General features: G+C 37.3%; 1 protein-coding gene across 1 annotated transcript in view; it reads left to right on the top strand.

The window, feature by feature from the left end:
- The window catches only part of LOC113037685 (heparan-sulfate 6-O-sulfotransferase 1-A-like), a 38,790-nt gene extending 23,214 nt beyond the window's left edge, over positions 1 to 15,576 (top strand). The window contains exon 2 of the mRNA XM_026195002.1: positions 15,349 to 15,576. Coding sequence (XP_026050787.1) covers positions 15,349 to 15,352 — 4 coding nt within the window. The 3' untranslated portion in view covers positions 15,353 to 15,576. The remainder of the gene's footprint in view (positions 1 to 15,348) is intronic.
- The last annotated feature ends 2,194 nt before the right edge of the window (positions 15,577 to 17,770 follow it).

Genomic DNA, 17,770 nt, shown 5'->3' with positions numbered 1-17,770 from the left:
GTATAAAGGGATGAACAATTTGAGTGAGTCTCCATCATATTGGACTGCATTTTCATAGCAAACCCGTATAACCCCGTATATTGTGTTGTTTTCCTCTCTATCAGAAAACAAAACCAAAAACAAACCTTATACACATTATTTAACTTGCTATCATTTGACACTTTTATCTGACACTGACAATTATGGACTATTTATTGTGATAGTAGCAAAGTATATTAAAACTGTGAATGAACTACTGAGTGAACGAACTGCTCAAAAAAGAAAATCAGTTGTGCTGCTTAATATTTTTGTGGAAACTAATGAATTGACCGTTCCTATAGAATGCTTCGTTTGTGAATAAAAGTATTCATTTAAAATAAATCAATGGTAACACTTTACAGTACGGTTCCAGTGGTTAATGACAGACATGAACAAACAATGAACAATACATTTATTACACTATTTATTACTCTTTGTTAATGTTAATGAAAATACAGTCATTCATTGTTAGTTCATGTTAATTCACAGTGTGTTAATGTTTACCAATGTTAGGCCTGCATGTCACGATAACACATTTTTGTTGTGTGATGCATTGAACCCAGAAATAAATGCGATAAATTATATTATTGTCATTTTAAGACTATTTTATGCCACTAAATATATAATCATAATAATGCAAGAAGGCCTACACACTTTCAAATGACAACAAACTTTTAATTTCTAAGAATATTTAGATCATGGAAATTAAGTTAATATATCAGATATCTTAAAAAAAAAAAAAAAAAAAAACTTTTTCTAACAAAAAGTGCAAAGTAGAAAAAAAAGAATTATTCACAAGTAACTTTTGTGGAGATTTTTCCATCTACAGATTTTTTCCAGGACCTTCTTTTCTATGTAAATTAAGGGTGCACTTTATTGCTATTAAACACAATCCATACTTATCAGTCAGATATCCATATGCACAAAGACACAGATCCCTTTTGAAACTTTTGTTTGCAGAAGCATTTCTTTTTATTTGAACTAGTACCGACTACACCACATTATGTACGAGAAGCTGCAAAAGACACAGGCTCAAGTGGAATGCAAAAAAAATGGTGACATTAATTTTTATGTAAATATAATGGGCAATATATTGTGTCACCAACAATTATTAATGTCACATACATATATTGTGCAGTAATTCGATATATTGGTTATTGCAACAGGCCTAACTAATGTTAACAAGCACAACTTTTGATTTTAATAATGCATTAGGAAATGTTGAAATTAACATTAACATGTTCACTAACTAGACTTTGACCCCCCCCCCCCCCCCCCCATTCCCTTCTCTATTTATGCTGCTTTTCTTTTGCCCTGTTTACCCCAGGGAGACAAAAAGGCAAAAAGGGGCTGTTTCTTCACCTAATCCCCACCTGGAGGCTTTGTCGGAGACCATGTCTCAAACACACACACACACACACACACAACACACACACAATCTTTTCTCGTTTCATATGTTCCTGCTGCTCATGTATGTTTTGTCTTTTTTTGTGTCATTTGCAAGCATCTTGAATATGTCAAGAATGGGTTTTTTATACTGCAGTGAATCAGTTCAATACGGCTGGTTGTTGTGTGTTTAATAGACTGCTTGTTTTCCCACTGTGGCTGGAGTCCGTTTCCTCTCATATATTGAGAACGAAATAGGCCAAATGAAAGAGTTTAACCTTGGTTTAGATGGAAAGAGGATGATGCTTTCTAGACAGCCTCCCACTGATGATACTTTTCAATGGAGTCGAGTAGGTTGACATCTCCTCTGTTTGCTTTATTTAGATGGGGCATTGAGAGCTGGATTTTATATAACATGCTCTGCCTCTCATATGACAAATTACAGGATTTTTAAAAAAGTGTTTCATGAACAGGCTTATCTTTGCTGACAGGCCTGTAATCGACCAACGCTTTTTTTGGTTAGCTGGAAACAGGAGGTGGTGTATAGTAGTTGAAAAGCTATTGGTTGATGTTTGCAATGGGCAATAAACCATTGCCTGTTTCTATTGTTTAAACTCCAGTTGTAGCTCATCTGACTTGGAGAATAATGCCGTTCCTTTAGACTAAAGTTCTTTTATTATCAGGCACGCGACTTACCTTCAAACCTTTGAGAACAGGGCTCTCAAAGTCTGGTTAATCTAACACTCTGCTTAAATTGCGTTTCGGTGATGGCTCCACACTGACCCACGATGCTTAAATATTAATTCAAGCATTCTTCCTCCCCAGCGCTCCGTTATCATCTCTTGCCACTCACAGGAGCACGACAAGCTCACGGTATTGTCACACACTTTCTATTTCAATTAAAGTGAGCACACAGGGATAAGAAAAGTACCGACAAGAGGAGGGAATAAATACCTGTTAAAATGCAATGTGTGTTTGAATGCGTGCTGCGGACTGATAAAAGATTAAAAGCATTGAGAGTGATAGGGAGTTTGTCGCCACTTTTATCTGCTTTAACATGCTAGAAAAGATGGGACCCAGTCATGCTTCACATCCCTCTTCCCTTGTTTCCTTTTCTCTTTGCATTTTTCATTTTCTTCGATAAAATGATGGGGCTTTTTGGTGTCTTGGCAGGCACTTGCCTCTTCTTACAGAGAAAGATTTTCGGTAATAAATTGACAGCCCAAAGAAGCTTTCTTCACACAGTTTGGGTGTTTCTCATGGCATCTGTGATAAAAGATGGTTCATAAAATTTTTTTAAAAAAATTGAAAATATTATACACCCTCCTAGTATGATTTTTGTGATGATGAGTCAAGGGTGATGTTTTTTTATATCACCCTTTTGATTATTGTGCACTTGTAGTAGCTTTCAAAAAAACCTCCTCATTAAGTGTTTTAGTCTCAGCATTGAATTTTAGGAGATGCAGAAAGTAAATACGAACAAAAAAAGAAAGTGGATCTGAAATCTGTTTTGGCAAACCACTTTTTGGAGCTTGATTAGCTATAGCTAGCGGCTACGCTGAATTGATTTTTCTATGGATAGAATTGGGAAGCTGTTTATTTGTGTGTGTGTGTGTGTGTGTGTGTGTCATGTATTTGTATCGCTCTCTCTCTCTCCAGGTGTCTGATGCAGACTTTGTTCTTTTATCACGAACTCTCCGAAGAGTAACTGACAGGTTAATGCACATGAAATCATGAATGCTGACAGACATTGCGTGTTGCGTGTCCTTTATTTGCACCTGTACAGTTGCCGTCTGTGTCAACAGTATTATGAACTTCTTGCTGGCGGATCTGGATAAATCGACAACTCTAGTGTTTTATGACGCTTTTGTTTTTTTGTCAGGTACACATTGGCCTCTCTTTAGTCTCTTGCTTTTTCAGGTGTCCTTGCATATGTCTGGATTCTTAATTGCCACTTTATGTTTGACTGTTCTGGCAAATATAGCTTGATCTTCATCTCTACTCAAGACGACGTGTCTTCACAAAGAAAATAGCCTTTTCTCCTAACAAAATCAACTCCACATTAAAGACACCTCTTATCCTCTAGGAGAGGGAACGAAATGTGAGCTTTAAGATGAAAATAAAAAAGAAATACATCTCCCAGTGATTCAGGAAAACATTTGTTTAAATAGAAATCATCTTTCGAGGTTGTGACTCACTCGAAGGCGTCGTGTAAATCTCTTCTTGTCTTGAAGGTATCGATTGAGTCATAACATTACAAGCAGCTGGGTAATTTAACTTGTGGTGGGAGGCTTCTTTGACAATTTTTATTGGTTAAAAAGAAGCCGTATGCCAAAAAAAGATGAGTTCAGCTGATACATATGTTAGTTTAACTTGTGCAAGTTGTTAAAGGCGCAGACAAACTGCACGTCAGACCTTGTGGGTGAATGATTGTCTACTTCTTGAACTTCAAAAGATCTGCTTGTGGATTTACTGCACAGTTGCTGCGGTTTCGTTTCTTTTAGACTGGCTTCCCTGGTTCAGTGGAAAGGGTCAGACTGTATGGACTCTACAGGGAAGCGCCTTGAGGAAACTCAGGTGAACAAAGTCCTTATGAGCACCATTTATATACCTTGCAAGGGTTCCATGGCAGCCTTTCTGGCTCCTCATTAGTTGATTTTAACCTTTCACAGTGACCCATTATGGATCACTGTTGACCTCAGGATAAGGTGACTTATAACGGAACCAGGAAACTATGATTTAAAAGAAAACCAGAGGCCTCCGCACCAATTTAAGAACTCTCTTAAACTAGAGCCAATGAGCGTAACTTGGAGACGTAACTTTATAATGAGGAGCTATGCACTTGATTGATTACTTGTCTTTGTGACGGCCTGGCTGTGTTTATCTTCAAGGTAGTGCGGCAAAGCTTTCGTGTACCTGTAAGGTCAGATTGCATTATTGCGGTGAATGCTTCATTAGTGTTGGTCGCTGGTGACATTGTTTGTTCTGCATGAAGTCATTTGAAGTGCGGTTAAGTTACTGTAGTTTCTCGTTTATTTAGGCTCAGGGAGAGTCAAAGAGAACGTTCCGGAATCCCAACAGGGCGCTGTTTAATCTCCGCAGGTGTAGTCTTTTGTTTTACAAGCGCAACAATTAAATATTCTATAAAAAGAGGCATTTAATTAGATGATAATATAGAAGTCCTTCAAGTGCTGTTATGTAACTATAGTCATGGTTACCTTAGGCAGATAATGAGCTCCTCATGTTTCTTGATGGTCTGTTAAACCTTTATTAACATTTAACGTTTATTTACCATAACATTTATTTATTTATGCTGGATAACATTATTTATCAGATTTTGCCATGTTTGTAATGAATGTAATTTATTTCATTCATTCCAAATTGTGAAGTAATAGATTTAATGCATTTACTTGAGGGTAAGATTTTGTTAAACATATGTAATGCAATTAACACATCTGCCTCGTTTTCTGGAGGCTGGTCAGAATGAATCTCTCTTAATTAACATTAAATCATGGCTAAGTTATTTTTAAATAAAATGTATGTGTGACTTTTATTAAAAGTCAGTCATATTGTTTTCATGGTGGATTTTAATTTACTTTAATGCTTCACACATCTAAAACAGGCTATCACTTACGAGTAAAGGACATTATTGATTGTAATAAAGAATGTTGTTAAATCCATGAAAATTCTCCATATGCATTATGTATTTGTAGTGGCCCAGTTAAAGCTTGACCCCCCTGATCTGTCCCCACTGTCCCACCCATCCCACTAAAGGATTGTGAATTAGGCCGAAGGGAGTGTTTGTGAGTGTCATGAAGGTGAAGAGTTCATTGACACACAGGCCTTTTGAAGCTTTTCACTGCTCTTCACTCGGTCTACTAATTGATTGGAGAGCTGCTTGTCCAGCACTCAAGATCTCCTTTGACTCTCACAGAAAGAGGAGGAGGTGAAGGGGGTTTGCTTTAACTGAGTTAAGAGGGAGGGGTAAGGTTCCTCTATAAGGCTTTGTAAGATAGATGGACGGATGGATGAATGGATGTGATGGGTCTCATATTTGGATTGTACATATGGAAAAGTAACGTATATTGCGAAAAAAAGACTAGCCAAGCATTTGGAGGAAGTGACCTCACCATCTGCAACCTCCGGTATAAAATTTATGTGTTTGAGTACCTTCAGAAATAGCAAATTTCCCCCTGTCGGTTTCCAGCTGTTTATCTGTACATACTTAAAAGTCTTCACTTTTACTCTCAATATTGTCTAGTTCACTTCTTCGAATAGATTTGTTGCTATAACAACATGGGAAATTAAACTGAAAACAAAAATTGCTGCTTTAATTGTCTTTTTCTCAGTGAAATCTTGACTGAATACAGTGTTTAGTGTTTTATTTACCAGCATCCGTTTCTTGTCTTCTCTCTTCGTCAGTGCTAATATGTGGTGACTGGTGAGGAGGTGTCATATATTCATTATGCTGTGCTTTCAAAACAATACAAAAAAAAGAAAAAAAAAAAGAAACCGTAATTAATGAATAATCAGGCTGGTCAAGAGACAAAGAATGTTTTATTATACAAGACACAATTCAAATAATATAACTTGATACAGGAGTTTAACTGCTAGATTAGCATCCGATGGAGGATTTGGGCTGCTAAAATGCCTTTGCGGCGGCGTCTGAAGAAATCAGCAGCGTTGCTGGAGGCCAGGTCAGAGCCCTGAGGTCTCCTCCAGTCTGATCTCAGCTAAAATCCCCCCGCTGGGTGGGTCAGGTCCTGTGGCGATGCGGTGGGGGGAGATCAAGGAGCTCTCGATGATCAAGATGACTGGCAGTTTCTAGGTGGACATTGTTTACTGAGTTGTACTTCAATTTCCTCTAACAGGGCTGAGTCTCTAGTCAGGATTGTGTGTGATGGGTCCACCGGCCGAATTGCTGGATATACTGCTGAGTTTGCCTTACTGTATTGTGCCAGCTGGTGTGGGCACTCTGAAGATGCCCTCTGGTTATCACACACACACACACACACACAGATGGAGGAGAGATCGCTCTCTTACTGCTGATTCTTCAATTCCAGATTGTAATTATGATATCCACTTAACAAAGTCTCTCTCTCTCTCTCTCTCTCTCTCTCTCTCTCTCTCTCTCTCTCTCACTCTCAGATGTTATCTTCCGAGATTTGTTACATCTCATTTTTTCTCAGCTCATCGTTTCTCTTCTGATTTCACCTTGGCTTTTCCCATCTTGCTGCTTTTTGCTTCCTCTTGCCTCTTCTCATTTCTTCTCACCTCGTCTTTTCTGCCCTCATCTATTCTTGACTGTTCGGTCTTTCTTTTCCTTTCCCTCCGATGTTATGCAAAATTAGTTTTTCTTCTCATCTTGTCTTGTTTCTTCGCACCTCTACTCTTTTCTCCACTCATCTTTTCTCTGCTTATGTTTTTCACCTCATTTTACCTGTTCTCCTTTTGCCTCATCTCTTCTTTTCTCACAACGTTTCTTCTCATCTTGGATCATCTTTTCTCATCTTTTAATTTTTTTCTCATCTCATCTCCCTTTCTCATCTCTTATTTCTCCTTCTCATCTCCTCTCGTCTCGTCTCTTCTCATCTTGGCTCACTGCTTCTTCTTTTTGTGTTTCACTTCTTCTCACCTCTTCTCATCTGGTCTCTTCTGTTTTCACCTCTTCTCTTTCTCTGATGTTATCTAACATTTGTTTCTCTTCTCTACCAGCCTTTTCTTTTTTTCTCATGCAGTCTCTGCTTTTCGTTTGAAATGTTTGTGATAACTGCCCCATAACCACGAATGTCTTCGAGGTGAGAACGGAAGGTAAAACCGGTTTCATCTTGTTGGTGGTTATTCATCTTGTGTGAGATGCCTTGCTTGAACGAACTAGACAACACTATTGTTCTGCTTTTCTTCTCCCCCTCTTTTGATGCATTTTGCTCTCTTTTACTCACTTTTCATTTTCTGTGTCTGCCCTCTCCTGTACTTTGCTCCATCTGTATGCTTTTGTCCTATTCTTTCTGTCTCTCATCTCATCTCATATTTCTCTCTTTATCTTGCCTTTCGTCTGCTCTCTTTCCCTCCATCTGCCGTCTGAGAGCTGGCGAGCGTTCTGAAGGTTCTCCGCTGGGGGGAAGGCTTTCTGGAAAGCAACAAAAGGATTTAAAAATAAGTTTGGTCTTTTCCTTATTTTAATGAGCCCCTGAATATTTCCCAGCCAGACAGCCTGCTGCACTTTACATGTTAAGTTTGTAGATGTGTGCGTTGTTTTTCTGTACATGGATGTGGTCTGGACTCAGTTTGTTTACAAATAAACTTGAATTGAATTGAATTGAATAGAATAGAGCATAAATAATTCTTAATGTACATATTTTGTCAGTATTTTATGTGCTGGCATATGGATGTGAGATAAAAAAAAACTATCATAAATCAGGTAGCCTTCAAAGTACATGTAAATAATTACAGTTTTAGCTTTGTTTGATGGATTATTTTTAATTGGATGGATCAGAATGAAAGTATATGTTGTATTATTTTTTATTGTTCAGTCTGTATTCATCTGTAATTTATCTAAAATGTTGTGTTTTTTTGTTGTTGTTGCTCAGAAGAATCTAAAAATGCTCATATTTCTCTTGTATTGGTCATATTGTACTTATTTCCTCTTGCCTGATTATTTATCAAACAGCACAAGATAATTTTTGAGTGATTTCTGTTTGGATATCTCTGCTCTTTAACTTATATGGAAAGTTCTTGTCCTCTTGTTGATCCAAACACATCAAATTGGAAATACAATCCTGTCCCATCTGTTTGGACATTGAGCAAAAAGAGTGCTTAGATAATCTGAACCGCTCTTATTCTGCACCCTCTCAGCACCTGCCATGAGTTTGCGTAGCTCTCAGGTTTGTAGGCATCATTGTGACAACACAAATTAGCGAAAACGAACACAAAAAAAGCCCTTGCAAATGGCAAACAAGCAGCTGCAGAGAGTGCTGATTATCGCTAAGCACTAACAGAGACATAGTGTATTTACACATCCAGCAGTGTTTTTTTTTTTTTTTTTTTTTGCCTGTTATCTGGTTGTTTTTTCACTCCTGCGTAAACTGATGGTGTAATCTAGGGTTATTTCTGGTCAAACGTTAGATTAAAGATCGCAGTTAGTCTCCGCACCTTCATAATCTGTCCTCAATCCTGTTAACACTGCGTGAACTGTTACCCTGTGAAGGACGTCCAAATTACAGGTCACGGATTTCATACAGACACACACTCACTCATATCAAACAACTGTAATGTTTAACAGAATTTCAATAAATATTTCTTTAAGATATTTGATAAATTATTGTTTATTCTTATAGTGATTAATTATTGTCATAAATTGTTCTTATTGTAAGCTTGTACTTAAAGAAATTAAATAACTGCATTTTTCAGTATATTTTTATTTTTCTATTTATTTAAAAATACAAATATTATTTTATGTGTTCATTTTTGACACATTGAAGGGAAAGCAGCCAACAGTTTGTTTAACAACACACGGTGGTACCTTATGAATTTGGTGCTATCAGAGACACTTGAAGAAAGCTAAAATTATGTTTTTGATTTGTTTTATATTTTGGCTACTAATTCCTATGCTTCCATTTAGAATATTTCATAATTTTGATATCTTGTCTAAAATGTGGAAAATAGTATCAATAAAGAACTAATTGGTGTGCCCAAATTGTTCAAATCAAATAATTGTAGGATGTTTATCAGATATTTTGTATCACATTTAAAATTGAGTAAGATGCTTTCCCGTTTATTCACTTTTTCTTTTTACAGATGATTCTCCAATTTACCACTAGTTAAGAAAAAAGGTCAAGTTTAATTTAGGAAACTTGCCGAAACCTTTTTAAAGCAGGGCTTCTTGAGGCTCATCTTATCCAAAACATTGGATTCATATGAGGTACACACAAAAACAGGCTTCCAATCTCATTGCCATTGCACAATTTGCTCTCATTGTGTTGTTTAAAGCAAGCCAAGGCAGCAGGTATAGTGGTTGAATGCTTTTGCCTTGAGGCCAATAGTGGCATATGGGAAAATTTTTACTGTTCAGATCTCAGGTGCAGATCAGAAGACTGTGAAAGAGCTCTTTAAAGCACTTGACATTCTTTTGTCAGAATGTTTGTGCTTTATTATCAGGAATCCCTTTTCTTTAATGCGTTATAACATGAAAATCAGAGTTAAGGGACAAAAGGCAGGATGTGTAGAGAGGCCTGCTGCTTCTGACGGGTCACTGGGGTCATTTTCACCTCTTTGCGCTGTGTTGCTTGGAGCTCACATGCCAGGACATGCTTCGACTTGCACAGTACTGTTTGTTTTCTTAACTCCATGGGTTCTCTGTGGTTCCAAATGCTTCGTTTCTTTAAACACACATCCATTATTAATGGGTTTTACCTTTAAATAATAATTTCTGGCCAAAATGCCGGCCCATAATAACTCCTTCTCCAGAGGGAACTCCTTCTCCATCCCCTGTTGTGTTTGAATATTTTTATAAATCCACCAACATGTTTGTTTAGAAAAGTTTTGGACTGTTTTTGCTTGATCTGTGCATATTTCTTTCCTGATTCAGGAAAATACTGTTCCTAAGGCTCAGTGGTAGAGCATTGCGTTGGCAGCACAGGTTGTGGGTTCAATTCCAAGGGTACACACATACTGATTAAAGAATGTATAGCCTGAATGCACTTTAAATCGCCTTGGATAAAAGCATCTGCTAAATGTAGAAAATAATATTATTGACAGAGAATGCGTATATCAGTTAGAATTGTTTTAAGGATGGTTTTGTTTATTACCAACACACTGCTTGTATGTTGTGATGTTTTTATCAGCTGTTTAAACTTTCACTCTGATGGCAGCCATTCAATGCATATTTATTTAGATTTATTTAAAAATTTAAGAAATTTAGCTTTATATCACTTGTTCACCAATGGATCATAGGTGAACAAGTGATATAATGCTAAATTTCTTAAATTTCTACATTTCTTGGATGGCTTTAGAGTGAGCACATTTTAAACAAATGTAAATTTTTGGGTAAACTATTTATTGAAATTGTTAGTGTTTCTTAATGATTAAATTTAAGCGACCATTATATGATGGATAAGGTAAATGTACAGTACAGACTAAAAGTTTGGACACACCTTCTCATTCAAAGAGTTTTCTTTATTTTCATGACTATGAAAATTGTAGATTCACACTGAAGGCATCAAAACTATGAATTAACACATGTGGAATTATATATGGAATTATATACATAACAAAAAAGTGAAAAAAACTGAAAATATGTCTCATTCTAGGTTCTTCAAAGTAGCCACCTTTTGCTTTGATGACTGCTTTGCACACTCTTGGCATTCTCTTGATGAGCTTCAAGAGGTAGTCACATGAAATGGTCTTCCAACAGTCTTGAAGGAGTTCCCCGAGAAATGCTTAGCACTTGTTGGCCCTTTTGCCTTCTGTCTGCGGTCCAGCTCACCCCTAAACCATCTCGATTGGGTTCAGGTCCGGTGACTGTGGAGGCCAGGTCATCTGGCGCAGCACCCCATCACTCTTCTTCTTGGTCAAATAGCCCTTGATGCCTTCAGTGTGACTCTACAATTTTCATAGTCATGAAAATAAAGAAAACTCTTTGAATGAGAAGGTGTGTCCAAACTTTTGGTCTGTACTGTATGTAAAATCTAAATGTATGGTATGGCAATTTTGCCAGTGTGTATTCAGCTCTTGATAGCACATTTTCTCATGTGAAACACTAAAGTTTAGAGCCAGCCACCTTACCAGTTCATACCATGTGACTAATCATTTTGAATACACAGGAAAATGACGTTAACTGATGGCACCATGAGAAAAATAAAGCACAGTCCCGAGCCCTTCTCTAGAGACTATCCTGTCAGCACACAAGCTGTGACTTGAAAGGCGACAGACAGGGAAAAAGCCCATTTCACGCTCTCCAGGGCCATCCACAACATCAGGCAATGGCAAAACATCTATTATTACATAATCAAATAATTGCGATTCATATGTTGCTTGCAAAAAATGTAGTTTCGTCAGAATGCACAGCTATTATATGCTGATTGAAACTATCATGCGGACTGGTAATGGGCTATCACACACCAAGTGCTTCAGTCATTGTAACCTCTACTGTCAGCCCGGACGTCTTCTCCTCTGCTGTAATTGCATTTCTAACTGACTGCTTTTAGCTTGGAGGATCCTGCTCGTTTTTTCTCCATCTTGGGTTCCGTAACAGCTCTGTACAATTAGTTCTGGCCGGCGTTTAACGAGGAGCTACGGTTCGGCTGAAGCGTGAGTCCATGTAATTGCATTTGGCAGGAGGGGCAGCCCGACCAGCTTGATTTCACACTTTGCAGACGTAATTCCATTTACATGCAAACAGTTTCAAATTACAGCTGTGGGGAGCAGGCAGGGGGCCGTTCGGTCCACCTCGGACCCCTCGTGAGGCTGGTTTAGCAAAACCGAGTGTGAATGAATGCCACAGACATATCACCCTGCAGCCCAAGACTGGTTGCCCACTGAAGCTAAGCAGGGTTTGAGCCTGGTCAGTACCTGGATGGCAGACCTCCTGAGTTGAGTTGAGTTGCTGTTGGAAGAGGTGTTAGTTTGGCCAGCATGGGGTGCTCACCCTGTGGTCTGTGTGAGTCCTAACTTCTCGTAAAGAGTAGGGGTGTAACTCTGCCACCACTGGCCCATGTCAATCATGGCAGACTAATAATCCCCAACCACTTGATTGGCTCTATGACTCTTTCTCCTGACTCAATGAATGAAGGAAATCAGCCTAATCATTCCCACATTAATGGCGGGTTAGAGCCAAAGATACGGTAATTGGACCAAAAGCGTTCGCTTGCCATAGAAGAACTCTGATATTACTGCCACTTTCACTCGCTCGCTCAGATATCGCCAGGTAGCGCGGAGACAGGAAACAGCCATGTGGAAATGAAGTTGCTAAGTGATATCACCTTGGAGAAATCCTTCAAGTTTTTAACACGTTTCACAACAGGTGTGAAACATTATAAAAGATTTACTGTGAACAGATTGAGATAATGTCTTCGGATGAAATTATTACATTCAGAAACATTTACATATTTTTGCATGCTATTAATTGCAATGGTGGCAATAGGACAGTGGAATGTAACACTATGTAATGTAATATAATCACCTGAAATGCACTCTCTCAAGTCCGCATGAGCAGTACGAGTCCATATATTTAACTTTTTCTTTAAATTTTTCTGTTTGCTTTTTTCTTTAACTTTATTGGTTTGAGGACGTCGGCCACAAAAGCCAGTGTTTCATTCTAGAGTGTTAGTTACAGTTGGTGCCATATTCTTAAAAGTGCTCTCATCCGTCACTAAATCTTTTTTTGCATTGCTGTAAAGGATTTCAACAAGAAAATCATTAAAGTTCTGACATGGTGTGAATGTATAAAACAAATTGAGGTACACAAAATCTAAATGATTAGTTCTGACTGATATATATAATGATATATGTATCATTCACTTGATACATATATCATTATATTTAATAAATTATAGTGGCATTCATATAAACATCATTCCTTGTAAACAAAAGCCTATAGCCTAAACATATGTATACTTGAAGGAAAACTGAAACTATTGGTGTTTTGTTTGAAATATAAGTCGCAGGATGTTTCAGATTGTGTGATATATTACTGAAAATATTATATATATATATATATATATATATATATATATATATATATATATATATATATATATATACGTATTTTTATTATTATAAAATGTGAAAAAAATACAATTATTTAAAAAAAATCCATTGCATTGCACTGTAAACCTATTTTTAAATAAAACTAAAAACTATCAAAGCTATATATTGCTGCTGGCATTCTAGCATATCTTGGTGGTGTATTACCATAAACAGTGCAGGTTATGTTTACATATAAACTGAATGTAAACATCAGGTCAGGTCAGATCAGGTCTTAGTGTGTAAATGCATCCATATACATGCAGCACTTTGATTTTAACAAGGCGTCCCTCCGGCTATGGGAATTAGCATGCTATATAGATGGCAGATACATAGTGTAGCAAGCTGCTATGGGAGCCGTGTGACCTTTCCCAAAATAATTTTACTTTTTTTTTTCTGTTTTCTCTCTCCCTTACTCACTATGCACTTCAAAAGGAGTGATAAGGTCAAAGCCCAGCGGTAGCTGTTGTTAATATATCAGCCCCTGTGTTTTTGACTGTAATTATGCAGTAAACTCTTAGAGGTTTGGCTGAAGAATGCGTATATGGGGCTCTGGGCCAAACACAGAGTGGGAATGGAGGTATTTTCTCTCTTTTGGAGTCTGTTTCAGAATTATTGTAGCTCTGAGGCACTACTTATTGGGGTTCTGTTCTCTTTTGTGTGTGTGTGAAAATTAGTGCCACCCATATAAAGATGAGCTGTTTAGGGTTTTTCAATAGCTGTTTTGCTTGGTTTTGTGTGTAGATGACCTGCAGCCCTTTGTGAGATTTATGGAATGGAAATGGAGGATGAAGCATTGACCAGGTTTGGAAAGGAAACGCTGTTCTCTGGTGTCTATGAGAATACAATCCATCTTTGTTTGCTGCAAAAAAACAACAACAAAGGAATAACACAAACCTGCCCAAGAGGTTCATTGCCCACATGTGGAAGGCATAATATAGTTCCCAGTTCATGGACTGAGATTGACACCACAGTGACCCAGTCTGTATTCCCCACAAGTGACGGTGCATATTTAATAGGGATTCTGTTGATATGCTTAGAAAAAACTCATAGACATACATGAATTCCACACGTTCTGCTTTCAAACTGCTGTCTTTCACAAGGTTATGCATGGTCCTTGCTCCTAGATTATTTGTTTATTAAATATTTTACTTAATCTGCTTAATACTTTGCTCATATTTAAAGGGTCTTGGTTACTTGTTACTTGGTATACTTGGATAAAAAGCCAGCTGAAACATTTATTAAAATGTCTCTTTTTGGGTTGCAGAAGAAGGTTTAGTCATAAAGGTTTAGAATGATGTGAGGGTGAGTAAAAGATGAATTTGGGGTAAAACTAACCCTTTAACACATTACCACATTAAAAGTAAAGCATGTAATTTCTGTGCCAGTAGCAACAAATGGAATTGCACAAATGAGTTTCCCAAAACCAGATCAAACAAATAGTCCCATCCCAAACTCCCCAAAATGATACGTTTACATGTTTGACCACTCATAATAAAATATCACATACATGTTATATGCGACAAAATTAACCTAGTAATGTCTTGCATACTGTGCTCAATGCACATTAAATTGCAGTATTTAGAAAATAAACTATTATCTGCAACTCTTTTCCATCTATTCCATTGAATTCTGCAGATTCTATGCCCAAAATGTAAAACAATTTGCAGATTTCATTCAGACCGACTCTTAGCATCAGGTGTAGCTCTTCTTTGCGGTGACGGGCATCTCACTGTCCTGCTGCCTGTCATGAGAGAGGGCAGACAGCTGCGCTCTGCTGAGCTCAGAGAGTCGTGTATGAGAATTCACGCGCTGACAGAGACAGATGACAGATGCAAGAAAGCAGCCTGCTGGAAGAACACCTCCATATCTCACATTGCCTCGCCTAGACCACCCCTTTAGAAAACCCTCCACCGCTCACTTAAATGCTACATTTTAAAAAGTCTCATCCACTCTCATCCTACTTTTTCACCTTCCAGCAAAAGTCTTGCATTTTAATCTAATTTTCTTCATTACCTTTTCATTGCAATACAAACATGATACATCCTCCTTTCCCACGTGTGTGCTTCACGGGTGTGATTCTCTGTGCTTCATTTTTTTTAATCCACATGCCACAACTTAACTGTCTTGTCTTTTTCTTGCCTCTCCTTTATGTTCTGCTGTCCTGCCCACCTGTGGTCTCGACCCTCTGCTGACTCACAGGTAAGCTTCTCCATCCATGTTTCATTAAATGTCTCTCTGTCGTCTGATGTCTGAATTGAATGTCCTTGTCTCGTCTGAGCTTACTGATCTCACCCACACAAACAAGGACGACTTTCTGGAACTTATGAAATTGGCTGAAAAAGGATAACATTAGTGTTATTTGGGATGTGCTGAAAGAGGGACAGAAATTTAGGAAATAATGTAATGGTATGTGCTTTTATAAGCGTGAAGAGCTTTCACCCTGCCTTGGGCTGGGATTACATTGAGGTTTAGCTGGACCACAATACCAGTGTGAGGTCAGGGACAGCGGCTGGAACGCTCCTGCATTCATCTGTACATTAAGGGAAAGTTATAAGGCTGAAGAATGAAAAAGTTATGTAATGAAGGTTATGTAAGTGGAATTGTGTAATTGAATGTTTCTGAGAGAACCCAGCAGCACGTCTCATCCACGAGTTTGCTCAGCTTTAAAGCTGGGCGATATAGCTAAATAAATCATATTACTTTTCACCCCCACATATTATTTTTAGCAATATTTTTCAGCTTTTTAACACCATTGAATTACATAAAACACAATATGAAACTGTAGTAACTTAAAATGAAATTAGAGCAGATGTTTTTAAACCAGCAGCAGTTGTTGGTTCATGTAGGATCAAGTTTATATATATATATATATATATATATATATATATATATATATATATATATATTAGGGGTGCTCCGATCACGATCAGCCGATCGTTATGCGCATCTCGTCAGTAAAGCCGGCTCTCTAATCAGCGGTAAATTCCCTCAAGTTCGTGATTTCACATAGAGCAGCTGTTAATAGAGAAGATGCGCAAATCCACTTCATTTCCAGTGTTTTTCAGAGCATCTTCTCAGTTAACAACGGCTCTGTGTAGTAATAGCTGCTCTATGTGAAATCACACACCTGATGGAATTAACCGCTGATTAGAGAACCGGCTTTACTGACAACTGCTTTCTATTTTTATATATTATAAAATTGATTCCTGTGATGGCAAAGCTGACATTTCTGCAGCCATTATCTTTTCAGTGTCACGTGATGTTTTCTAATAAGCTCATATTTTGTTGAATACAGTTGTGCTGCTTGATATTTTTGTGGAAACCATGATAACTTTTTTTCAGGGCTCTTTAAAGGAAGTTCAAAAGAACTAATTTCTTTGAAAATAAATCTTTTGAAGCATTATAAATGTCTGTACTGTCACTTTTGAACAATTTAATGCATCCTTGCTGAATAAAAGCATTTCTTTTAAAAAGAAGAAACTTCCTGACCCTAATCTTTTGAGTGGTTTTGTGTGTATATACAGCATATCATTTTTTGAAAATATATTTTACATTTTAAAGCATGACAAATGAAACATTTAGTCAGTGCTTTAAACCAATTCACTTTAACTGACATTTTACAAGATATTGTAAGCATTCTGTAAGATATTCATATATATCGACCAGCTCTATTTAACTATTAGAACCTGGAATCGTGACAGATTTTTTTTAGATCGTTTTTTTTTTTTTTTTTTTACTGCTTTTCTGAGGGCTTTGCATTGCTTTTGTCTGGTTTTCTTATAGGCTCTTGAATTCTTATTTCAGTAAGCAGAGGTTTTTGTGGTCTGTTGTCTGTTCATTCAGTCACATAATTTCTACTTTGTACTATTAAAGCTGTGCAGTAGTTCTTTGTGTTTGCTACTGCTTTAGAGGGAGTGTGTGAAAGAGGGAATAGGGGTCATAACAACACCCTCAGCAGTGTCTCATTTCATACGTTAATCTGAGAAGTGTAACAGGACGTGGGAGAGGAGAGCTGAATGGAACAATCCGCCCGAGTAGTGTTAAAAATAAAATCTATATCAAATGAATTACAGGATAACAATTAATATAATTCATCTCATATACGAGTATCCAACCCATTTCAGTTTGGTCAGTAGGTGACAGCTTCAGAAAATCCTCTCCACAATGGCTGAGCTTCGAATAGTGGTATTATTTTGGGAAAAATTGCTTTAGATATAAAAATACATATATCATGAACAATTTTAACCCATTTTCCACCGATTTTCTCTTGCACCACTTTTGAGATAGGTTTTATCCACTTTTTGGTGCTTGCAACTAACTGAGGCTTTTTCATTGGCACTCACACAGCAAAAAGACAAGCTTTACAGGGTTGTTCCCACTCTAGATTATTTCTGCCCCTCTTATCGAAAATGATTTGTGTCCTTGAAACTTTGAAAGTAGTTGTTAAGTTTAGGTATTGGGTAGGATTAGCAATGTAGAATATGGTCAGAATACGGTGAGAATTGGTCCCTTTAATAAAGTGCTACAGATTTTATTTATTTATTTTAATTATATTGTGTAGTTTAATTGTGCTAAATTAGTGTAAACTGCTATTTTTTTTTTACATTCCAACTAAAAAAAG

Source organism: Carassius auratus, chromosome 2 (genome assembly GCF_003368295.1).
Source record: "Carassius auratus strain Wakin chromosome 2, ASM336829v1, whole genome shotgun sequence".
NCBI lineage: Eukaryota > Metazoa > Chordata > Actinopteri > Cypriniformes > Cyprinidae > Carassius > Carassius auratus.
Note: the sequence above shows the minus strand (reverse complement) of the source record. Positions and strands in the feature narration are given on the sequence as shown.